The sequence below is a fragment of the Sturnira hondurensis genome, unplaced genomic scaffold (genome assembly GCF_014824575.4).
Source record: "Sturnira hondurensis isolate 20B ecotype Veracruz unplaced genomic scaffold, ASM1482457v3 Scaffold0020884, whole genome shotgun sequence".
NCBI lineage: Eukaryota > Metazoa > Chordata > Mammalia > Chiroptera > Phyllostomidae > Sturnira > Sturnira hondurensis.
This window is the reverse complement of record NW_028093515.1, coordinates 2045937-2069921: the sequence shown is the minus strand read 5'-3', so window position 1 is coordinate 2069921 and position 23985 is coordinate 2045937. Positions and strand designations below refer to the sequence as shown.

The following is a 23985-nucleotide window of genomic DNA, read 5'->3' as shown; positions in this document are numbered from 1 at the left end:
TGTAGGAGTGTCTTTGAGGGGCACGTCTTGGCTGCGAGTGGCCTCCTCATCCCGTGGGCTCTGCCATCTCATCTCCCCATGCTGTGCCCTCCGGACAGACAGCCGGGCCGCTGCTCAGCCAGGACCGAGCCGGCGATGTGCATGCCCTCGGCACATGAATAATACATGTGAACATTTCAGTTCTTGGAAATGTTCTCTGGTAGATAGAGAGAAAAATCATTATTTCTACTTTTATGATTCCTGAAACTCCCGAACAGGGCCATAAATATTACACCCAGGTGAGCCTTTTTTTTCTCTTGGACAGACCTCAAAATCCTTTTTTCTTAAAGGAACCGCTCGTGAGGAAAGCCCCCTTGAGCAGAGGAGCAAGGGTGCCCCGTCCGTGTCCTCCCAGTGGGACTCCTGGGAACCCCGACCCAGCCCAGGCGCCTTCCGGGAAAGGAGGGCTTCTCTGGGCCCCTCCTCCAGGCCCACAGGCTCTTGCTCCCCAATCCATTCTTCACATGTGCTTCTCACATCAGAGCCACACCCCGGGCCCCAGGGGTACCTGCCTGGGCAGCATCAGCCAGGGAAGCCCTCAAGCGGAGAGGCCGCCCATCAGTGTGTGGCTGTGGGTGGTGGGGCCACCATGCCCCGTGTCCCCTCCTCAGGCTGTAGGCCTGATCCAGCCACCCCTGGGCCTCTGCATGAGGGTGCGGAGTACCGCCCACGGGACTGGGGGTTGGGGCACCAGCCCCTGGGGCTGGTGGGTGAGGGTGAGCTCCTGACCTCCCTTCACACTCTGCAGTGGCGAGAACTCGGCCATACTGCACTACGGACACGCGGGGGCCCCCAATGACCGGACCATCCAGGATGGAGACATGTGGTGAGTGTGGCCAGCCGAGCTGCCCCTGCCCAGGTTCTGTCTTAACTGAGCGGGGCCATCGTGGACCCAACCTCAAGAGTGACTAGCTGGGGCCTCTTGGGTCCGCCCTGAGAGAGCTGACCACAGCGAGGCCCTGGTCCTTCCACAGGCACTGGCCTGCATGGTGCTGTGGTTCCAGGAGCCAGGAAGCGCTGAGACAGGGCCAGGGACCAGACACCGTGGGGTTGGGGCGGGTCCTGTGGGCCACGGGACTGTGGGCTCTCTGAAGAGGGCCTGAACCGTCCGCCAGCCCCTGCCCTCTGTCCTCTGCGTTTAGCACCCACCACATTCACGCCCCTGCCTCGGTGCTGGGAGGGCGGGCACCCACCCCCCAGAAACCTGCCAGCCCCAGCCGCAGGGCCCCTCAGCATAGGCGGTGTTAGTCCCGGGAGGTCAGAGGTGGTGCTTCACCCCCAAGGCTGTTCCAGTGCATTTTCTGAGCACAGTTTCCTATGCTCCCAGCTCCTCATGGAGCCACGACTAAGCAGGCACGGTGGGCCCCCCGGTGCACCATCCTCTGTGGGTGGGCTCTCAGATCCTGCCCGTGGACGCCCGGCCTACAGGGCTCAGGCTAGGCCTAGGCCCCACCTTGCTGGGCCTCCACGCTGGGCTTTGCAAGGGGTCTGTGAGTGCCTCACTGACCTGCACCGGCCCCCCACCCCATCCTCTTCACCACCTGGTCATCAGGCAGGGCCAGTCCAGGCTGCCCGAGGCTCCTGAGAGCTGCCCAGGGGCCCCACGCCCCACGGGGCTGCCCTGTCTGGGCCATCAGGTATCGTGCCGTGGTGGTGGACGCGCAGGCGGGGGCAGGGTGCGGCGTGTTCACTGTCCTGCCCAGGCGGAGCTGCATTGCCTTTCTCTGCTGCGGCCACGGCACCTGAGCAAGGCTCTCCAAGCCGCCTTCCCGGCGGAGCTGATGTAGGTTTTCACAGCCTGCGCCCATGAGCAGGGGTCTCACCCCCACCTCCCCTCACCGTGTGCAGGCGAGGTCACAGAGACAGGGTGCCAGGTCCAAGCGCAGAGCCAGAGGGATTTGGGGAAGGGTTGGCTGCCTCAGACTCGGCTCAGCTGGAGACCAGGGAAACGGGGCGGCCGTCCCTGCCCTCTGAGCTGTGGCTGAGTGCTGTTCGCCCCAAGGAGAGACCGCCTGGCCTCTTCAAGGCCTCTGACTGCTGTAACATTTCCTGATGTTCTTTGACTCTGTGGCCTGTTCTGGCTGGGAGGACGGGACGTGGGAAGCCAGTCCCCAGGCAGAGTCCCAGCTGTCCGAGGACAACTCTGACCCACTGGGGGGCCCTGGTGCTGGCCACATGGCCGTGAGCATCTCTCCTCTGTGGGCTCAGCACTCCCCAGAGGAGGCGGCTGCCTCTCCACCCTGTCTTCCTGCCCAGGGAGGGGCCTCTCCCCATGAGAGGCCAGGCCCAGCTCCGTTCCTGGCTGGCCAGGGCACAGTAGGCTCCAGGCCTCCGCCCAGCCCAGGTGCTGTGGCCTCAGCCCCCGCCCCCGGCAGCACCAACACCTGCATCCACCGGTCACAGCCTTAGAGACAAGTGATCCGGGGAATTCCTTGGATGTTAATGCTGAGCCTGAATCGGGGACTTTATTTTTCTAGTGCCAACTTTGAAATGTAGCCAGTAGAATAATTATGAGTTTATTATAGTCAATTTATTACACAGGATTTAGAACAACAACATGTTTTGTTGATTGCTGCTCCTGCCAGATTGCTGGTGGCGTTTATAAGCCATTGTTTTATTGAAATTGATCTGCTGGGCACCCACTACATTTGGTAAATAATAAATAACTCTGTTATCCCAACATAAAAGCCATGGCACTTCATCATAAGGCAGGAGACGGAAATACGAGCCCAGTGCAGAATGCCCCCCGGAGCTGAGGCTCCCAGAGCAGTGACACCTGGCATCTCAGTGGTGTCCGGTGAAAATCCCCTCGAGGTAGTTTAACATTCTGTCCATGGGGTTGTCGGGGGCAGAGCCTGCCCGGGAGCATCAGACTCGACTGGAGAAGGTGGGGAGTGGGAAGTGTGTGCTGCGTGTGGCCAGCCTTTCCCTCTCCCCATAGTCTTAGACACTGCCTGCCTCCCACACCCCTCCCCCCCCAACACACAGGGAGCCTGCGAGAGGCGGGGCTGTGTGAGGATAAGCAAAGGGGCCCCCCAGTGCAAGTCCCCGCCTTCCCCAGCAGAGTGGCTGTCCCTGGGCCCCAGCTTCTCTCTCTGTCACTGGGGGTAACATCGCAAGTAGCTCTGGGAGAGTTCCGTGATAACAGGGCGAAAACATGAGCCTAAGCGGGTGTGAGCTGCAACACGGGGGCCATCCCCCCCCCCAGAGCCAGCAGGCTGGGCCCTTCCTACCTGTGCTCCTGCAGCTGGTTCCAAGACAGGCTGCATGCAGGTGGGGGCCACCAGACCCGGTTTATTCACAGGGAGCTCTGGAGTCCCATGGCCTGCCTGTTCTGTGTCCTCAGCCCGCAAAGTGTTCCCCGGGTGTGTGCTGGGGGGAGCCAGAGGCTGGCGGGGCCGCCTTCATGCCTCCGCCCTTTCAGTGCCAGACGCCCACCCAGAGCCGGGCCATGGCCCCTGTCAGCCTCACTCAGCACCCTAAGGATTGAGGCCTGTGAGCTGAGGAGTGCATTTCGAGGTGCACTGCTCACCCCATGTCAGCTCCTTATCATCCTGACCCTGACTGTCCTCTGAGCCCTCAAGCACTTGCCCAGTCCTCCCAGAACAGCCTGGGCTTTGGAGAGAGCCCCTACTGTGGTCGGGGGTACCAAGAACTGGTGTGCTGCCCGTGAGCCACCAGGGGGCGCCATTGCCCTTGTTTAAATACACTGGGAAGCAGTGTACCTAGAGAAGCCCCCTCTCATACTGAATTTGGGGGTCTGAGGCCAAGCTGTGGCACTCCCTGCTTCTCCCGGGCCCTTCAGCAGGCTCACCCTGGGGGAAGAGGTGGGAAAGGGTCCAAGGTGTGCCTCCAGTGGGCTCTGATTTGGAAAACAGGTGGGACACCCCTCCTCACCTGCCACATCCTTATCTTCCACCCTCTGGTCATGTGACAGGAGGAGTGGTTCCAGGGGTAGGGTGTCCTGTGGTCCCTCTCAGAACCTTCCAGAGCACCAGCCTGAAGATTCCCAGACCTGGGTTGCCCCACTTGCTGGCAGCATGTGGCTGGTGGGCAGTGGACCAGATCTCCCAGCACTGGCCAGAAGAGGGCAGCACTGTGTCAGGATGTGTGGGCTGGGCCTCCTCCCCGCTGACCTTGATCTTCTGTGTCCTCTGTGAGGTAGGGGTGCGGCCAGTTAGGGGAACAGACCTGTCCCAGTCCCGCACTCAGCAGCCAGGTGGTGTTAGCTTCCCTCTCAAACCCTGCCGTGGGGCTAGGGCCCCATCTGTCCCCTTGCCCTGATAACATTCAGCCTGAAGTGCTGACCAGCCAAGGTGGGGACACAGCTCACCTCCACCAAAACCCCAGTTCTCTTGGCCCAGATGAGTAAGGGCCACCAGTTTCCTCCCAGGGAAGCCTCTGAAGACGCCTGAACCGTGGCTGGCGTGAGGGTGGTATACTGCCGATCCCACTGCCGGGGTACATCCCCAAGCCAAGGTGGCATCGGAGCCTTCAGTACCCGTCACCCCAGAGCTGCTCATCCTTTCCTCCTCCAGATGAGGGGTCATGGCCAGGGCAGGCTCTTTCCCCACCTGGTCCCCTTTTTCCTGCTCACAGAACCTATACCCCCTGGCTCCTTCCTGCCCTTTCTCTCAAGTGAGTTCCCTGCTATTTCCACAGCTCGTATGTGGATGGGACGTTAGTTTCAGCTGCTCGCAAAGGTCACCCCCATCTTGCCCCCTATCTCTGGGCAACAGCCTGCACCTCTGTTACAGACATCCACCCCCCACCCCCATACACCGAGGGTGCCACTGCCCACCCAGCGCCCCAGCAGCACCCTTGGCATCTCTTGGCTCCCACAGGCTATGATGGGACGGTGCTGCTTGCTTGTGGCCACTCAGTCTGTCTGGCATCCACGCACTATGGCCTGCGGAGGCGTGAAGCTGGGCCTGAGGCTCCTCCCCAGCCGGTGTAGGGGTTGGGATGGGGGACCTCTTAGGTCCCACTTTCCCAGTGCCTGACGCCTCAGCGGCTGCTGGGGAACAAGTAACACCCCCAGGTCTTACGCCCTGAGGCCAGGCTGGGCCCCTCCACCATGCTCTTTCCTCAGAGGAACGCCTGGCTGTCCTGGAGTTCCTCTGGGAGGAACAGCCCCATCCTGGGGATTTCATGGTTTTAAGGATGTGCCCGGTCCTCAGGGCCAGGCCCTGTTCATGCGTGCACACGCACCCAGAGTGCAACCAGACACCCTGACTGTGTGTTCTCTCTCTACCCTTTTGATTTGTTTCTTACCCCTGCCCCACACAGTTGCCTCCACACCCGCAGTTTGACAAGCACCAGTCCAGACAGCTTGTGTGCTCGCAGACACCACGGGACACGGCAGCACGCGCTATGCGCATGACGCCGACTCACTCTTCCCCAACGGGGGCCGCTGCCCGGACGCCCAGCCGGGGCCCCACCGTGCTGTGGTTTCGGCAGGCCCTGGGGTGAGCAGCCTCGGGCCCCACCCACACACTGGGCCAGGTGCCGTGCAGTGTCCTTCCTAGGGACTTGGCCCCACGCTGCTGCTCTGTCCCACCCCACGCCATCTGTGGTGTGGCAACAGTGGTTCTTTGTGGACACTTGGGAGGCCCCCGGCATGGGCCTGCTCTTGTCCCCATGGGCTGGGGGGTTGCTGGCCGTCGGAGCTGGTGCTTGACTTTCCCGTCCGTCCCGCCCCACAGGGACAGCTGTCGGGGGGGCTGGGTTGGGGAGCAGTGATGCCCCAAAGGCACCGGGGAGAGGCCTGCTTGGTGGGTCAGCTCGCGGCACTGAGGGGGTCTCCAGGGCTCCAAGTGAAGTTCTTTGCCTTGCCGGCTGCACCCGGGGCTGGGCCCTCACAGAGAGTCTGGCTGGGAGCAGACAGCTGGCTCCGGGGCCTCATCTGGAGGGTCTGCCCACGGCAGCACGTGAGCTGGGAAGTGACTGGTCCTCCTTCCTTTCTGTCTCACGCCAGCCTCTGAAGGGAAGCGAGGGTTTCCTCCCACTCAGAAATCCCCTGGCCTGGCCCGGACGCAGACCGGGTGGCTGCACACTGGGGGCTGAGATGCGCCTGTCTGCGGGACCAGCCCCTGTGCTCGTGCCCGGGCGCGAGGGAGAGAGGCCCCGGCTCAGGGGGGACTGAAACGAAGCTGCAGACTTCAGTGCAAAGCGGCCCTTGAATAAGCACTGTAGCGTTTTCCCCAACTGTTCCCAAGCACATCGCCGGCCAAACCATCGCGTAGGCTCTCTGCCTGTGGGCTGGCTGGTCCCTGCACTGGGGCCGAGGGAGCTGAGGGGCCTGGGGAGGGTCTGGGTGGGCCCATGGTGGCAGGTAGCCCGGGCATGAAGCTGCCCGGGAGGAGCCAAGGGAAGACAGAACCTCTCCTCCCAGCCAGAAATAGAAGCAGATGAACACATGTGGGGAAAGAGAGGCCAGCATATTGCTCGGAGATGTGTAATATCTCCCCAGATGTCTTAGATTATCACACGCATTCCCGTGGCCAAAGATGGTAGGGTTCCTGGTGGTGTCCCCAGGCAGCCAGGGAGGGGGCCCTGAGTTCTTGATGGAGCCCAAGTGTGACCGAGCTCCCTGCTGTCCGTCTGCGCTTGGAGGACGGGCGAGTGCACGAAGGAGCTGGAGAGAGGTGATTTATAAGAGAGATGGCGTCGTCCCTGGATTCCACAGTGGCCTGAATCTGAATAACTTATGCGTGTAGGAACTCTGTGGGGGATTAAAAAAAAAAACCCTGAAAGATAGGGAACTGAGAGCACGAAAATAGACTCCAGCCCCCGTGCCTGAGCGTCGCTGGGCAGGATGGAGCTGCCGGCTGGTGCTGCACTTCCTTCTCCAGAAAGCAGATCGTTTTAAAGCAAAAAATGCAGCCCAAGTCTTTCAGACTCTCCGTGGTACAGCCAGGCTGGCCGAGGAGCTCCAGGCCGAGGAGCTCCAGGCCGCCGCCCCACGCTCTCCGAGTCTGAGGAGAGTTTGGACAACTTGCGTCTTGTCTGCCTGGGGAAGTCTCGTTTGCTGCTTCAGATGCCTCCAGCATTCGGTGCGCTCTGGTGGGCTTCCTGGTTTTTTAAATAGTGCAATTTCCGTTTTTCTTTGAGATCAGCACCATCCAATACATCTTTTTGTCTGGGGGCCACCTTCTGAGGTGGGGGTCCCCGGCCTCTGTGCCCCGCCCCCCCGACTCCTGACCACTCTGTGTGCTCAGGCCATTCCTGGGTATTCTGAACCGGCAGACCGTGAACCGTCTCCTTTGCCGCCTCTGAGGAGCCCTGCTCGGAGAAGACACCCCGCTGCCCAGTGCAGCGGGCCCGTGCCCCACGCCCCATGCCCCCGTGCCCCGTGCCCTGTGCCCCACGCAGCTTCGCTCCGCACGCCTGCCTGCAAGCTGGCACCCAGAGGACACAAGCCTGCACGCAGCTGTTGTCCCCATTTTGAAAGTGGAAAAATTGAGGCTCTGAAGGCCAAGTGCTGGATCCAGGACAGGAGAGCCCATCTCTGTCTGGTCTCTGAGCTGCTCACCCCCGAACTCAGAGCCTTAGCGTCCCTGTAGTTGCCAGTTAAGAGCTGCCCACCCCCTGGCCAGCCCTGGGGGAGCACGCCCCAGCAGGAGCAACCTGCACCTGGCTGTTGGCCCCAGCGGCTGCTGCATCCGCAGCCTCCTGGGGAGCAGACGCCTGGGCGTGTCTGCTCAGGGCCTCTCTGTGTTATCATCCCCGGCTCTCACACTGGACTCCGGGTGGGTCGCCTCAAGTGAGGCCCGGGCTCCCCGTCGGCCCAGCCCAGGCAGGGTCCCCTCGAGTCGGTGACTTTGACCCAACACAAAGTTCTGCTCTGCTGGTGGGGGCACTCCCCCCACCCTCTGTGAGTCACCTGAGGGTTGTCTGGCGCCCCTGCGCTGCTGGCCCCGCCCATAGTGAGCTGCAATCAGAAAAGGGCAGGAGAGTAAACAGTACCCAGCAGGGAACCTTGGATTCCAACAACACATCCGGGGAACTGAGCGTTGGAGTTTGTCCTCTAAAACCCTGTTCCCGTGCTCCCTGTCACGCCTGACTCCTTGTCCCAGAAGCAAGTCTGGAGACCCCAGCTCAGTGCTGTGGGATAGGGCCCCCAAAGGCACAGGCAGCTTCTAGAGCACCATAGAACCCCGGTTTGGGTGAGAGGCCCTGTGGTGGGGGCGTGGCTCAGCCTGAGCCGGGAGCTGCCGGCGGAATGCACAGGACTGCAGTGACCCCCACAGGAGGCAGAGCAGGGTCCCTAGTGGTCCCAGAGGGCAGCCCCCGCCACCTCAGCTCCACCTGGCTCTGGGGTGGACCTGAAGATGCAGGAGGATCTAAGGCCTGAGGCCAGACCCATGTCCCTCAGCTGGTTTTGCCACCATCGGCATCAGGACTCGGCGGTGACCCTGTAAAGGAGCTGAGAGGCTGGCGGGTCCCCACTCTGTGCTTGCTATTGGGGCAGCGTGCCTGCTCGGGGCACTCGGTCTGTGCGCCCCACTCCCCGCCCCAGAGCTCCAGGCAGCCTGGCAACCCAGTGGGAGCCATGCCCGGCCCCTGCAGCCCCTTGTGTACCCTGCCCATCCCGCTGTGGGGGGTGTGAGGGCTCAGAGGCCAGGGGTGGGGGGCAGTGCGACTCAGCCCACTTCCAGTCTTGCTGCACCAGGGCCCCTCAATGGTGTCCAGAGGGCAGGTTGGCTGGGCCTGCCCTCCTGACTCAGCAGGGCTGCCGTCTGTCCCAGCACCAACCTGCCTCTGCTGTTGGCTCAAACCTCTGTCCGTCAGCCCCAGGCCTCATCTGTCCTCCTACTCTCCACGCCCTCACCTGGGCCTGCTGGGCTCCAGGCGGCCCCAAGGGCAGTGTGCAGCTGGCCTGGCCCCAGAAAAGCCCTGCTGGACACGAGGGCTGTCCTTTGCATTGTCTCCCTGCCCCTCCATTAGGCCCTGCAGAGCACATCTGTCCCACTCCAGCAGGGAGGGTTGCTTCCTTTTGGTCCAGGGGTTGCCAGAGCGGAAGCAGGGCCATTGGCTGGGTTTCACTCAGGCCGGGTCCTGCAAGAGGCAGGTGGTGCGTCCGTCCCGATGCCCCATCCAGTCCCATGTATGTTGCCTTGTGGCGATAGCCATGCCCTGTGGTGGGAGCAGGACAGTGCTGGGAGGGCCTGTGGGCGTGCTCATATGGAGACCAGGTGGCAGAGGGTGTCCTGGGGACATCTCTGTCCCTCCCCCCTCTCCAAGTGAGTCCCCACGGCCCAGCCAGCCAGCGGGGGCACAGGAAGGCAGGGGCGTGAGTGCAGGGCCAGCCCCATGACCCCCAGCCTTCCCTGCTCTGGGGTCAGAGGCCTCCCAGCATGGCCTGCGGTTCCCGCGGACACCAGTGCGGGGGCCCCCGACTCTGCCTGACCAGTCACATAGTAAGATGGCCTCAGCACCCTGACCGGCCCAGGACCCCGCAAGCTGCCCCTGGGCACGGAGTGGGAGGAAAGAGTTGGGCTGGGGTGTCCCCAGGCACCCACTGGCCTCATGCCCCTCTCCCCGCAGCCTGTTTGACATGGGCGGCGAGTATTACTGCTTCTCCTCTGACATCACGTGCTCCTTTCCTGCCAACGGCAAGTTCACCGAAGACCAGAGGGCTGTCTACGAGGCGGTGCTGCGGAGCTCCCGCGCTGTCATGGGCGCCGTGAAGCCAGGTGAGGGTGGGGCTGGGGGCGTGGGGGGGCTGCCCGGCCGGCCCATCCCCTGCTGTGGCCGGGTGCCTCAGGGAAGTGGGCCCTACACTTGACCCCCGAATCTCTCCCCCTTCGCATCCAGTGGGACTGGGTGGTGTCAGGTCCCCAGTCACTGCTATGAACGGGGGCTGGCTGCCAAGCAGGGGCGGAGCTTGGAATCAGCGAGCTCAGCCCAAGGTCGCCCCAGGCCCCATCGGCTCTCCACCTGCACATCCCCTGTCTGCACTGGCCGCTGGGATGTCACACGTCCCCTGCCTTGTCCCAAAACAGAGTTCCCTGCAGGCAGGGCTTGGCCAGCTTGGCGCCCCGGCACCCGGGAGGACGTCGCGTGCCCTCCTGCTCCGGAGCAGCAGCCGCTGAACGCGGCTGGTCCCCATGTTCAGGGGCGGAGAGCAGAGGCTGCAAGGCCATCTGGGGTCTTGGCCACGACAAGTCCTGAAAGCCAGGCTCTGAGTTCATACTAAATTGAGGGGGACCGTGGCAATTAGATTTACATCCCTCTGAGAAGACTTTATTTTAAAAAAGAAAGAGAAGAAAAGATCCTGAGCCGTGTAAAATCCCCTGATGTGGCCTCTCGCAGGCCCAGAACCCGATGGCTTGGCCTGTGGCTGAGCAGCCCTGGGGGCCCCACACACAGTTGCTGGGATGGGTCACAGCCAAGGGCTGCTTTTGAGGGTTCTCAGCAACTGTCGTTTCCCGAGGAGGCGCACTGTGAACGGGATGGCCCCTGTCCAGCCCTGAGAGCCCCCGCCAGAGGCTGGGGAGCCAGGGAGGGCTGCTGAGGGGCACCAGGCCCCCACTCCGCACCCTCACTCTTCCAGTGGGAACGAAGCCTGGTGCTCAGATGAGCGTCCCCCGCGGGGAGCTCAGAAACGCCCCAAAGGGAGACGAGAAAAACCCAGGAGTCCACTTCCGTGGGGGACAGTGGCGGTGGGACTTGCCTGGCTCAGCAGCCGAGGCTACTTGTCTGTTTAAACAGCAGTAACTGCCCTCTACGCAGCAGCCTGCACGGGTCACCAGGTGGTAACTCCAGGACGATTGTTGCACGAGGACAAGGGCAGGAAGGGGTGGCCAGGGTCCCCCTTTCTCGCAAGAGGAAGGTGGCAGTGAGAAGCGGACTCGCGTGTGCTTCTGAGCCCTTGGAGGAGGCGCAGGACTGAGCCTCGGGTAGGGGCTTGGGGAGGAGGGCGTCTGCTCACTGTGACCTTGTCACACTCTGACCTTTAAACCCGGCCTCTGGGATGCAGTCACCTCAAGAGCATGTCTCTTCTCTCCACGCCCTTTCTTTCACCAGGAATGAACATGTTTTGTTCCATTTTGAGTAACATCAGTCATATCAGTATTTCAGCTACAGCAACAGGGTTTGGCTGGAGAATGTGGGTTGTGGTGCACGGCTCCCAGGAGGGCCCTGGGCCGGATGTGGCCCTGAGCTGGGCACAGCCCCCAGGGCATCAGAGTCTCCCCTGCACCTCCACGCTGTGCCGCCTTGCAGCTGCACCTCGTCACACTCACCACGCAGGCTGCACAGGCCATTGTGAATGGGGGGAGCTGGAGCCCACCCTGAGTTCCAGGACCCCATGCACCCATGCCGTGTCATAGGCCCCTCAAGGAGCACGGGCTGCCTACCACCCTTCACACTGGAGACCGCAGGGCCAGTGGAGTGAGGCTGGGGCCTAATGGCTGTTGGGGGAGCCGCTTGGCAAGATGCTAGGCAGACAGAGCCTTGGAAGGACAGTGTCCAAGCCCCTAGCACTGCCTAGTCTTTGCCTGCTGCTGAGACAGGGGTGGTGGCCAAGGCCTGGATGACCCTACCTGCCCCCTGACCCTGTCACAGGAAAGCCAGCTGGGAGGACCTGAGTGGCATCTCTGCAGCTGGTGTCCTGGCTCAGTCAGCCGACAGGCAGGCCAGTGCCCAGGGCTCTGCTTTCTACTGAGAAAGGCCTGGTGCTCGCTCGGTCCTGTGGGGCTGCCCAGCCACGCCACTCTCCGGGCAGGCGCAAGGCGCCAGGCCCAGCCAGGCTGGTCTCCACAGACCATGGGGCGGCGCCCTAGCACACTGTGGGACACAGACCGGGCCTGTGCCATGGTGCCCCCACCTTGACCACAGGTATGACAAGCTTGCTGCTGGTTCCCAAGGGCTGAGCCTGGCTCCACTGAGGTCACATGCAGGGCAGGCCCCGCAGGGAGGGGTCCTGTAACCACAGAGTTGCTCTCAGATGGGGGCAGTTTGCCTCCGCATAGCAGTCAGGAGGCCACAGCCAGGCCAGCCCCGAGCCCTGTCCCAGCAGAAACGCCCTGGTTTGTGGGTTCAGCTCCTAGGCCAGGACGAATGCCCACTGAGACTGCGCAGTTGCTTCCCACCCCCTTCCAGGGAGGAGTGAGCACGGACAGCCAGGTCCCAGCCAGCTGCCCAGAGGAGAGGCGGGGATGGGGGACCAGTACACTTGGACCTAGGACACAGCCCCAGGGGTTGAGGAGGGTGGGCCTCAGCCCTCGGTTCTGGGGTCCAAGGGGGGCTTCCCACTACCACTCAGCCAGGGCACAGGGCCGAGCTGACGGGGCCCATGAGGGTGGGCAGGGGTGAGCTGGGCAGCTCCGGCATCTACCTGGGGAATACTGGTCCCCCCAGGCTATTCTCTGGCTTCTGGCTGGTGAAATCGAAGCTGTCTGTGGCTTCTGTGTCAGGGCATGTGGCCTTCCTGTGCAGAGTGCCCTATCTCCTTGGGCACAAAAGTGCACTGAAGGGACCCCGACCCTCATGAGGGGAGGAGGCTGGGGTAGCCCACCTCAGGGCTATTCTGCGGGCTGTTTCTTTAGTCACCTTGGAGGACTGAGGTCCCCTCTAAGCACCCAGGTCTCTTGCAGCCTCACCTCCACTTCTCAGTACCCGGTGCTCCTCCGTCTCCTTCCTTGCTCACCCACACCCTGGTCGCCCTGGCCTGAGCTGCAAGGCCCCACCCCCTGGCCCCCACATAGGTGGTGCAGACTGGGCTCTGGGGCCCCTCGCGGTCTGCAGAAGCGGTTGTGTCTCGGTCTGCTCAATGGCACGAACAGCCCATTGAGCATCGTCATTCTGTGCACAGCCTGTGCGGTTGTCTGCAGCGGCTGCCAACTCCTGGCTCTGCCCCTGGTATCGGCATTCTGGCCATGTGGTGGGGCGCTGCCACCGTGAAGTTGGGGCTCTCACGGGTGGGGCACGCCTCCCTCAGAGTGGGCCAGACAGCAGGAGAGGTTGCTGCTAGAGCCTCAGTGACCAGCTGGGAGAAGGGCACTGGGAGCTGTGCTGGCCCGTGTGGCCTGTAGTCAGGGCGCCTCTGCGGACTCTGCTGCCCTCCATGGGGCGGGGCCAGGGGCTGGACTCCCCTCGGGCCTCTCCTCAAGAGATGGCAAGGAACTCAGGGGTAAGCTGAGAGGCAGGGACAGCACTCCACCCCAGCCACAGGTGCCCTCTGTGGCAGGAACCAGGACCCAGAGGGCTATCTTTGGGTTCTGTCACCCCTCTGGTCTAAGAGGGCCCCCTGCTGGCTACAGGACAGTGGGGGGAGTTCCCGCCCTCTCTGGCCTCATTTACTCCTAAGGACACTCTGCCAGGGTGTTTGTGTGGTGGGGTGAGGGACCACGAGGACACTGAGCAAAGCAGCCACGCTCCACTCAGCATCCAGGCGCCTGCCGCTGGGGCACACATGGCCCTTCTGCAGGGTGAGTGGGTCCCCAGATACCCTGGCAGCAGACAGGGGTCTGAGGTGGGGTGGGCTGAAGGCCCTTAGTCTTGGGCCAGCTCGGCCTGCCAGGCAGCTCCCTGCAGCCCGCGGGGCCTGCCCTGGGACCCTTGCCTTGGGCCTTCCCTCCTGCACCCCCAGGGCCTGGCGACATATCATCCCTGGAGGGCCATTGTCTCTGGATGAAGTGAGTTCTTTGTCTGGAAGTGGCTGTGAGGATGCAGCTGGGGGCCGGCGTGGGGGGAGGTCTTCCACTGCCTCCCCTGCTTGGCTCAGGCCTCCGAGCCCCCAGGCTGTCACACTCTGGGCAGGAGGCCCCGAGGCTGTGATGGATGTGGCTAGGGCTCTGAGCCACCCCCAGGCAGCGGGCCCAGCAGGCTCCCAGCCCACCAGGGCAAGGTGTGGCCTGCGGGGACCAGGTGGGCACAGAAGACCAGCTGGTGACCTGGAGCTGCTCTGAGTACATACTGGGGCCTGGGTACCTGGTTTCTGGTCCCTCTGAGCCAACAGGCAGATGATGGGGCACAGACCCAGAGGCTACCCTGCCACCCTGGGGTGGGGGCACACCCAAATCCTGGGCCCGTGAGGTAACAGCATTGGCTGAAAGAGGGCCGTGAGAGGCTGGGGTTCCCACCCAGGCCACACCTATACCAGGCCCCGCCCTCTCAGGGCTCAAAGGCTGTCACCAGGGCACAGCTGTGCCCTAACAGCACAGCAAAGGGCAGTCAAGGAGGGCCTCCTGGAGAAAGCCTCAACACAGAGGCCCACAGGAGGAATGGGAGTGAGTCTGGGAAGGTAGGACCCTCGGAGGGATGGTCCCAGTTAGGGGACCACAAGTAGAAGGCACAGCGGGGCACCAGCACTCAGCGCTGTTGGCCCAGGAGTAGATGAGGATGAGGCTGGAGACGGGAGCTGGGCCGAGGAACTCAGGGCTCTGTGCTCGGGCAGGGACTGGCCCCATCTGACCTGTGCTTTAAAGAGGTAGCCTTGGTGTCCAGGCCTTAGGCAAGAGGAAGTAGGGGGCGAGGTGTTGCAAGGGAGGGGACGAAAACAGCAGCAGTCCAGGAGAGGCGGGGGGCCCCCCCCCCCGAGGCTTCGGTTCCGATGTGTCAGGAAGACAGGACAGGATTAGTGCCTGCTGGGGGTGAGGGGCAGGGCAGATGGCACCTAGTCTCTGCAGTGTGATCCTCCGTGTGGTGTCCCCAGTATACGCAGGCCTTGGGGACCGCTGACAGGGTCCCCCAGGGATCCTAGCTGGGCGCGGTGGCCCCAAGGGACCTGCGAGCTGCTGAGGTGCGCAGAGCCCAGGAGTCAGGGTGGGGCTTAGGTGGCGGGGACAGTGTCCCGTTTGTGCCCACCGCACGCATACAGCCCGAAGACAGCAGCCTCCACACACTTGGGGACCCTTGCCCTGGCCATGGGTGTTGTAACCGCCATCCGGGCCAGACCCTGGGCCAAGTTGCTGGAGGTTTAGTCACTGTCACAGCCCTAACCACACACAGGCAGAAATTCTCACTCCCGGCCAAGAGCACTGTGTGCAAGGCCCTCCCCGAGGGCCCACAGGCAAGGAAGACTAGAGGCGCCGTGGGGACCGCCTGGGCCCACACGTCCGGTCCCACGAGGACAGGAGAGGAGCGGAGCTGCCAGCGCGAGCATGATTTATACCTGATCCCCTGCTGCTGAGGCCAGGCCGGGACCGCAGGCTGCTGTGGAAGCCGGCCAGGTTGAAGGCCGCCTGCTTCTGGGGGCTCTCCCCTGGCCTTGGAGAGGCCCCTGCTAAGACAGCAGTTGCGCTGGGGCTGGGGCATCAGCTGCCACCTAGGACACCCTTCCTAGATCCCAGGGCCAGCCTGCCGGGTCTGCAGAGCTGCTTGGGGCTCCGTTAGACCCAGAGCCTCTGGCGGGAGCAGATCTTAGGCCAATGCTCGCTGCGCACCCTCCCCTGAACCAGCACTCACTCTGCCAGGCCCCGGGGGGCAGGGGGTGTGTCGGGGGCTCAGACGGGATACTGCTCTCCTGGGGGGCACATGAGACACAGGGAGGCGGACCTGTCTAGGGGACTAAATGCAAGGAAGGAAGTCACTGGGATAGCGGAGGGAGGCGAGAAGGTCTCCCGGGGGGTGCTGACTTTTATGCTGTGTCCGAAAAGGATGAGAAGTCACAGGCCAGGGAGAGTCTGCAAAGGGTCAGAGGCAGGAAGGCCTTCGTGGGCTTCTGGAACTGAGGTGTCCAGGCACAGAGTAGGGCACAGGCCCTGCCCTCTCAGGGCTCAGAGGCTGTATTGGGGCACAGCTGGGTCCTAACAGCACAGCACAGGGCAGTCAGGGAGGGCTTCTTGGAGAAAGCCTCAACACAGAGGCCCACAGGAGGAATGGGCGTGAGTCTCGAAGGTAGTCTCGAAAGTGAGTCCCTTGGAGGGGTGGGGTCGATCCGTCTCGGAGAAGAGCAGGGGCCTGAGGCCAAGGCAGACTCAGCTTGTGGCCCACGAGTGAGTGCAGTGAACGAAAGTGAACCTGGGGGTCTGGCTGGTCAAAAGTGATGGGTGAAGGGTGGCTTATGGCAGTTTCCGGGGCGTATGGACCCAGTTGCCTGGGAGATGCTTCTGCAGCCAGCCCTCTGGGGGCAGCACCAGGGCCACGTCTGACCCGGGAGGCCTCTGAGGCTCGCAGAGGTGAAGGCTTGTCCCCGTCACGCCGTGAGCAGCAGCCGAGTTCAGATCTAGCGTCCTGGGCCTCCATCTCAGGACACCATGCTGTCAGGGGAGAGCTCCCCACCCAGGCTCCACCCTGGGGTGCAGACTGGGCTCTCCCGGGACACCGCTGTGGCTGTAGCCAGACCCCACCCCCACCCCCACTTCAGCATTTCATGGGCTGAGGCAGGTAGAATAGGCAAGGTTTGCCCTTAGAGGCAGAGGCTGTCTCTAGGGGTGGGCCTTGGTGTCCTCCACCCTGGGTCTCTGTGCCTCGGGCCACCAGCTGGCCACTGCTCTGTGTACTATCCAGGGTGCAGCCCCACCTACTACTCAAAGCCTGGATCTGGGGACCCAGGAGGTTGGACCAGCCCCGTTCCTTCAGCCCACCCAAGACCCCAACTCAGGGCCCTCTGTCTCCGGCAGGGGAGGGGCCCCCATCTGGGGGACTGGTGCCCAGCTGAGAGGTGACAGCCTACGTCTCAGGGTAGGTTCTCATCTCTCTTTCCCCTCAAGCTCATCTGCCCTCTGACAGCTACAGAGGTTCAGAGCCCTGAGTCCAGGTGGCTCTGGTGGCTCAGCTCTGGCCAGTGCAGGGCCCAGCAAGGCCCTCACAGTCCAGAACCCTAGCGCTGCCCCCTTGCAGGGAGGCCCCTGGGAGCCGGGATTGCCACCCACACAGATGGGACCGTACAGACCGGGGCTGACAACATTCTGTGGCCAGAGCACATTACCAGGGTGCAGGCCCCACCCTGTCTGCCTGGCCCTGCATGTCCTGGGGTCACTGGCCTTGGCAGGCACATGGCCTGCCCCATGCTCAGCCCTTGTGGGGTGGAGCAAGAAACTTCACTGGCCTAGGTCCTGCCTCGTGCTTCCGCTGTGTGCTGAGTGCCTTTGAGCAAAGCTGAAGGTGGGGCTCCATGGAGCCCATGGGCAGAGCTGGTGTGCCCTGGGGATGGCCAAGGGTCTTTGAGGGGGGCTCTCCAAGAGCCCTAGGCTGCAGCCCCCAAAGGCCCCCTGGGGGACAAGGCAGGACAGAGCTGCAGAGTCCCACAGGGCCTGCTCACCCCAACTCAGTGCCCTTTGCAGTGACCTTTGCCTCAGAAATATGGGGCACAGATGGGCTTCATTAGCAACCTGGGGCCTGGATGTCTGCTCTGCCACAGAAATGATCAGCCAGGGCTTGTAGAAGGCAGAGCCACAGACCCCTGCCAGCCAGCCCTTGAGCGGGCACCAGCTGCACCTCCACCCCAGAAACCTTTGCTCCCCTACAGTGGTTCCCAGAGCAACTCAACATCATTTGGGGGTGTGTAAGATCGCCCCTCTCCTCTGCTCGTTCCCGGCCCCATAGCCTGAGTCACTCAGGCAGATTTGGGGCCCGAGCTTTGCCTGGGGTTTCCTGAGGCTGCCCCACACCCACTGTGGGGGACAGTCACCGCTCCCCTGGCATTGTGGAAGGGTGATCTGAGCATCTGGCCGAGATCCCACGGCCCCAGGAGCATGCACTGGCTGGGAGCAGACACAGCATGGGGTGGGGAGCACACCTGGGCCAGGCCCCTGGCCCTGGGTGACGGAAGCCTACCTCTGAGGACATAGTGGAGGGGAAGGGGCTCCAGGCCCAGAGCTGCGGCTGGGAGAGCCCTGCATGGATCTCCACCCTGGGCTTCATCATCCTCGCCGCCCCCTCCTCAGACCTCCTGCCTCAGCCAGTGTGAGGGCTTCGTGTCCTTTGAGCCTCACCCTGGGGAGCCCTGGCCAGGCTGCCAGTGTCCACCGCTCACTGCAGCCTCCTTCTGAGCCACAGGCGTTTGGTGGCCGGACATGCACCGCCTGGCCGACCGCATCCACCTGGAGGAGCTCACCCGCATCGGGATCCTGAGAGGCAGCACTGATGCCATGGTCCAGGCCCATCTGGGAGCCGTGTTCATGCCGCACGGACTCGGTCACTTCCTGGGCATCGACGTGCACGACGTGGGAGGCTACCCAGAGGTCAGTGTGGACACGTCAGTCCAAGTGGCCTGCCTCTGGACTGTCACTGAGCCTGGCACTCCCCAGGGTGGGCAAGGGCTCTGGGAGACAGCTGGACTGTGGTGACAAGGCCAGCAGGAATGGAGCAGGGTCCCGGCGAGGCCCACTGCTCCCCCTCCCCTTACACCTAGCGGTTGGTCCTGGCCCAGGCTGCTGCCACGGTGCCCCCAGCCCCCCAAAAGCTCTTGTCAAGGCAGGGGAGCCTCTGTGAGCATGCCACCTCCAGTGGCCACCTCCCAGGACCTGGTGTGCAATGGGCACACTGCACAGTGAGCCCCATGCAGTGCACTGGGCGTGGCCTTTCCTGAAGGCTGGTAGGCAGTCAGTGCACAGTGCGTGGGGTGCCCGCAGGACAGTGGGAATCCCGAAGCTGGGTCTTTGTGACGGGGTGTGACACTGTGCTGGCCATGCCCTCCAAGCCTCTGGCTTCATTTGGGTAAGGCTCCACCAATGGGTGGCTGGCTCTGGTCTCTCCTGGGACTGGCTAAGCCCAGTGCCCTCACAAGCCAGCAGCAGATCCCTTCTTCCTCCATGGGGCACCCTCTGTCCGCACCCCCACCCCTGGCCCCTGGGCCAGCATGCCCCTGTGGCCTCTTCATCTCCTTGGCGGGGGAGGGAGGCTTGTGTGGGCGTCTCCAGTTAGGCTTTCCCCTCCACCACCTACCAACAGATCCTTGAAAAGACCACCCAGAGGGCCTTCCGGAGGCCCTGCCCAGCAGGTGGCTGCAGCCTCTCGGCCGGTGGGTGGTGGTGAACCCTGCCTTGCTGCCTGGCCTGGTGCCCACAGTGCAGGGGCTGATTGTGCAATCAGAGCACGCCCCGGGGCCCGCCAGCCAGTTAGCCAAGGCGAGCTTGGCCTGTTGGCTGCAGGGTATTTTGGAAGCACTAAGAATGATTTGGGGTGGGGGGAGGGAGTTGCTCAAGAGAAGCATTATTATTCAATTATTTTTTTCCTCAAGTGTAAACAGTTAAATTTAGAGAAACAAAATCAGTTTTAATTTCCTAATTTCTATCCATCACACTGTGTGCAGGGAGCCAAGAGCGGGGCCTTCCAGACATTGTTAACTGAGGTTCGTTATTCATTAGTCGCCAAAGCCCTTTTTTTCCACCAGAGAAAATTGGCAGCAAACTGTTTTCATCTTTTCCAGTAAGCAGCCCTTTGTGCTCAGTCTATTCTTCTGACAGATAAACATTGTGGAAAAAATATGGCTTTTCCTATAAAAGTAATTTGTTTTATTTCAGGCCTGCAGACACATCTGGGTCTCCTCTGCTCGGAGCCCAGTAAAAGCTGAGGCCCGTCAAGCCCTCTGCCCAGGTGGAAGCAGGCAGAGGCCAGCGCCCCCGCCTCCAAGAAGGCCAGAGTCCCCGGGCCCGTGAGGCTGGGGCCTGGCCTCTCCCGAGTGGGAGCTGCCCTGCACTCGGCCTAGCCCCGTCCTTCTCCAAGCCCTGCCCTGGCCGTCCTTGGTAGCCACCCCTCAGGGGCAGGCTGCTGAGCAGGAATGCTCTGCAGGGGCAGAGGTTGGCGGACTGGGACAGGCATATCCCCCTATGCACCCCTGGGGTCCCTGCCATTCCCCTCTCCTCACCTGAAAAGGTCCAGAAGGAAGCCTGTCTGTGCAAGCTTGAGTAAACCACCCTGTGCACATCCGTGAACAGCAAAATGTGGGTCCATAGCAACTGAGGGGAACTGGGGACGTGACCTTGCCAGATCTCTGCTCCCGCCAGGCCCCCGGCTTTGGCAACCTTGGAGAAAAGGGGGACGGGCACTTAGGGGCAGCAGGAAGGTGAGGTTCAGAAGGCAGAGCCCGGGGCCGGCACAGACTTCAGAGGACAGGGGCAGGAAGGCTGGAGCCAAGCCTGGACTCCTAGCTGTGACACACAGCTTCTGGGCAGGAGATGGCTCCCACACCCCAGTCCCCGGCACCAGAGCACAGGGGCTGCCATTGCAGACTGGACCCTTCCACAATGCCACCCTTCTGACCCAGCCCCTCCTGGCAAAGTGGAGGGGAGCTGCGTACCACACCAACCAGGTTTCTGAGCCCAGAGGAGGCCCCACACAGGTCACAGTGCCTCAGTGTCCCTTCACCACTTCCGTCCCAGCATGGCTCACGCCGGGTGGTCAGAGGGGCTGTGTATGCCAGTTTCCAAGGCTGCCCTGCTGTCCCCACCCTCATGGAGTCACAGACAGTCACAGACAGTCACAGCCTTCCCCGCCATGCACAGGCATGGAGGCTGAGCCAGCCTGTTTCGGTTACCTTACATGAACCACTAATTGAAGTCTGATGTTTTTGGCCCCCAAACAGTCAGAAACGACAGCTCTGCCTCCAGCAGCCGGGCTTTCAGGGGATCGCTGCGAGCAGGGTAGAGCAGGCTCCGAGCCTGAGCAGAAAGCTTGCTGCCCACTCACTCACAGGCCTTGGCCGAGGGCTGGATGGGCGCCTCAGGGACCTGAGGAAGATGGAAATTTCTGCAAGCGTCCCAGGCACCACCTGCCGTCACAGCCCAGGCAGCGCTGTCAGCTACACCCATGTGAGGACAGGCCCAAGCTGGGTGTGCACTTGCGGGAGAGGGGGTGCTTCTGCCAGAAGCAGCTGCCGCTGCTGCTGTCCTCAAGGTTCAGCTAGACAGCACAGAGCGTATTCCGAGTGTGTGTGCGTTTGTCCAAATATACGCCAGAGCTGGTGCTGGTAGGCCCATCCTGATGACAGTACCTGTCCCCACTCCTGAAAAGCCACATGAAAACCTGGGACTTGGCCTGGGGGAGCCAGGCTCGGCACTTCTGGGGCTGGTTTCCACTTGAGATGCCTGGAAGAGATGCAGCCGGCAGCCTCAGCCTCCTTAAGAGCTTTTTTGGCTACACAGCCTTGGCCTCTAACTGCTCTCCTGGCAAGGGGAAGGCCCAGGTGAGGGCAGCTGGACACCCAGCCAGCCCCCTGGGCAGCTTGCCCTGTGTGTGCACATGTGGTGTCCACAGGGTTCCCGCAGGCCGTTTTGGGGGTAACAGGGGCAGGGACCCTAAGATCAGAGGGACTTCTCTGAAGTGCACAGCACCGCAGGGAGAGTCTGGGCTAAGCCACCCCCCTCCCCCCAAGTCACAAAGCCTTCCTTCCCTGCAGCTGCAGGGAGACCCCACAGGGCTGGAGCCAGCCCTCACACAAGGACGCTGCAGGGGCAGAGGACAGCTTCCCTGGGTGTTCCTGTGTGGGGGCTGTCATTTGGGCCCTCCTCACCATCCCTCTGACCACAGGGCGTGCAGCGCATTGATGAGCCTGGCCTGCGGAGCCTGCGCACGGCTCGGCACCTGGAGCCAGGCATGGTGCTCACCGTGGAGCCAGGCATTTACTTCATCGACCACCTCCTGGACGAGGCCCTGGCTGACCCGGCACGTGCCTGCTTCTTTAACTGCGAGGTCCTGCAGCGCTTTCGTGGGTTTGGCGGGGTAGGTATCAGTCAACAGGCCCTGTGTCCTTGCACCCAGAATGCTCCTCGCTTTGCTGTGTGCCAGCTTTGTCCCAGGACAGGGGCCCTAGTGGGAGGAGGGCGTCTTGACTTTCTCACTTGAGAAGGGCCTGGCCTACCCTTTCTCGCGGTCTGTCATTGGACAGGTGCCTCACCCCTCAACAGAGGAGACACAGACTCCACAAAACCCCTGACCACTCCAGGGGCCTCTGTCCGCCTGGCAGGGCGCGAGGGGCAAGGAGAGGGTGGGCAGGCAGCATGAGCACATGGATCCACGGGATGAGCCCTCCTCTCAGCAGTGGCCCAGGGGTCTTGGAGGCCAGCACCTCCCTCAGAAAGGGCTTCTGCCACTCAGTAGGGGTCAGTCTTGCCCTCTCACCTGGAGAATGAGGCCCGCTCAGAAATACTGAGCCCACTGATCTGACCCAGGTCCGGATCGAGGAGGACATCGTGGTGACTGAGAGAGGCATGGAGCTGCTGACCTGTGTGCCCCGCACAGTGGAGGAGATTGAAGCCTGCATGGCGGGCTCTGACAAGGCCTTTGCTTCCTTCTCTGGCCCCAAGTAGAGCCAGCCGGGAGTGCCCAGCAGCGAGAGACGGAGCTCAGAAGTCTGCCAGGATCAAAGTTTGACCACACCAAATAGTGCTGTGTCCTGGGGGCGGGGGGACTTTATTAACTTTCTACAAGATCATACCCTAATCTGTTAATACTTACCTTAAATGACAGTGGCTTTTAAAATGCTATTTGGAAAAAAAAAAAAACCCTGTTCTTTAGTAGCCACTAAAATGTATCTTGTCATTTATACTCTTATGCTCAGGAAAAACCAATGTTTTTTTTTCTTCTCAAAAATCAATACAAAGAATGGAATTTGCAATTAAAGGTTTCCTAAAATCATCCCTTAGGCACGTCTCTGTCCTTTATCCCTTTGCAGATGAGCTCGTGCACTTAGACCTAATCAGAGACTCTGGGGCTAAAGGATCAGGCACACACGGAGCCGTCCCACATCACGCCTCTGCACAGGCTACAGGGTGACTTGGTAGAGTAAGAAGGCTTTTTGATGTGGTTACCGCCTCAGAGCTAGATTCTGAAGGGGGCAGAATTAGGAAGCACTTGAGGCACAGTTATTTAAAACATGAGACTTGCAGAGACTCCTTGTCCTTGATATCCTTTTCAAGCAGGACATGCTAGCAAAGCCAATGGGTTGACAGCACCTACGACAAAGGCAGCACTACGGCACAGGTGAGCTTTCTAGTTCCTTCTGTCCCTACTGAAACCATCTGACCAAATTCTATTCTGAGGCTGAGCCGCCCAGGGCTGGCTGGGCCTGGTCCTTACCAGTGGCAGAGTACCTGTCCTTACCTCTGCTTGCCTGGGTCCCACATGGTCCCACAGGACTGCGCTACCCAGGTAGGTTAGAATTCTCTGCACCATTCCAGGTTTGTCTCCACAGTGCTGTTGTCCCGAAGTTTCCCAGCCAAGTGAAGGGCAAGAGAGAAAAGACATCAGAGATGAACCATGATGGAGTGGAAAACTCTGTAGCCCAAGCTAGAGACATTTTGAGAAGTCACTGAAGAGTTTAATACAAATTGATTCCTTCCAATGGCAGTAACACAAAAATGCTTGTGATGTGGCCACATTAAAATAAAACAATCTCAATTCCAAGAAACCATTTATCTTGTTTCTAAGATTTATAACATTCAGTTCTGCTGGTGCACAGATATATTCCCTAAGTTATTCTGACATGGAGCAGTTAAGTAATGGCTACTTGTCTGAATGTCAGGAGTTCAAGTCTGCCCCATCCCTCTATCCCAGCTGAGCCTGAAGTCTACGGTTTCAATTTCCCCCACCCCCAGGATAAAACAGTTCAAGTTAGGCTGAAGTTTTAAATCACAGGTGGCAAACACAAGGCCCATGGGCCAGTTCTGGCCCTCCAACCTTGTATCCAGCCCAGCACCTTGTTTCTACCCCAAGGCAGTGCCAAGCTTTCACTTAACTGTTAAGGAATAGTTACATTAACAGTCCTAAATTACACTTGGCCCTTTGAAGGCAACTGCGAGGCTACTGTGGCCCCTGGTGAAAATGAATTTATTGACACCCTTGCTTTAAATGAAGTATTTAGTTTTGGTAATTAAAAAAAAATAGCTGTCTCATACATCTTTCTCCCTTAGACATTTTATACCCAAACTGCTCACTTCATATAATGTTTTCTCTGATTATCAAGCAACAGACGAAAAAGAACAAAGAAGTCACAGGAAATCAGTGCTTTGATGTGACTCTGGTTTAGCCCATGTTGGTAAGTGGAAGGGCATCACA

The 23985-nt window shown here is 61.2% G+C and overlaps 1 protein-coding gene across 2 annotated transcripts in view; it reads left to right on the top strand.

Annotated features, from left to right (window-relative positions):
• PEPD (peptidase D) overlaps positions 1-22566 on the top strand; it is a 114224-nt gene extending 91658 nt beyond the window's left edge. The window contains exons 11-15 of one of the 2 annotated variants that reach the window (XM_037030711.1): positions 788-865; positions 9589-9737; positions 17989-18173; positions 21460-21651; positions 22101-22566. In XM_037030711.1, the coding sequence (XP_036886606.1) occupies positions 788-865; positions 9589-9737; positions 17989-18173; positions 21460-21651; positions 22101-22238 (742 nt within the window). In that variant the 3' untranslated portion in view covers positions 22239-22566. The remainder of the gene's footprint in view (positions 1-787; positions 866-9588; positions 9738-17988; positions 18174-21459; positions 21652-22100) is intronic. The other variant, XM_037030712.1, reaches the window with a different exon arrangement.
• Positions 22567-23985: the final 1419 nt, after the last annotated feature.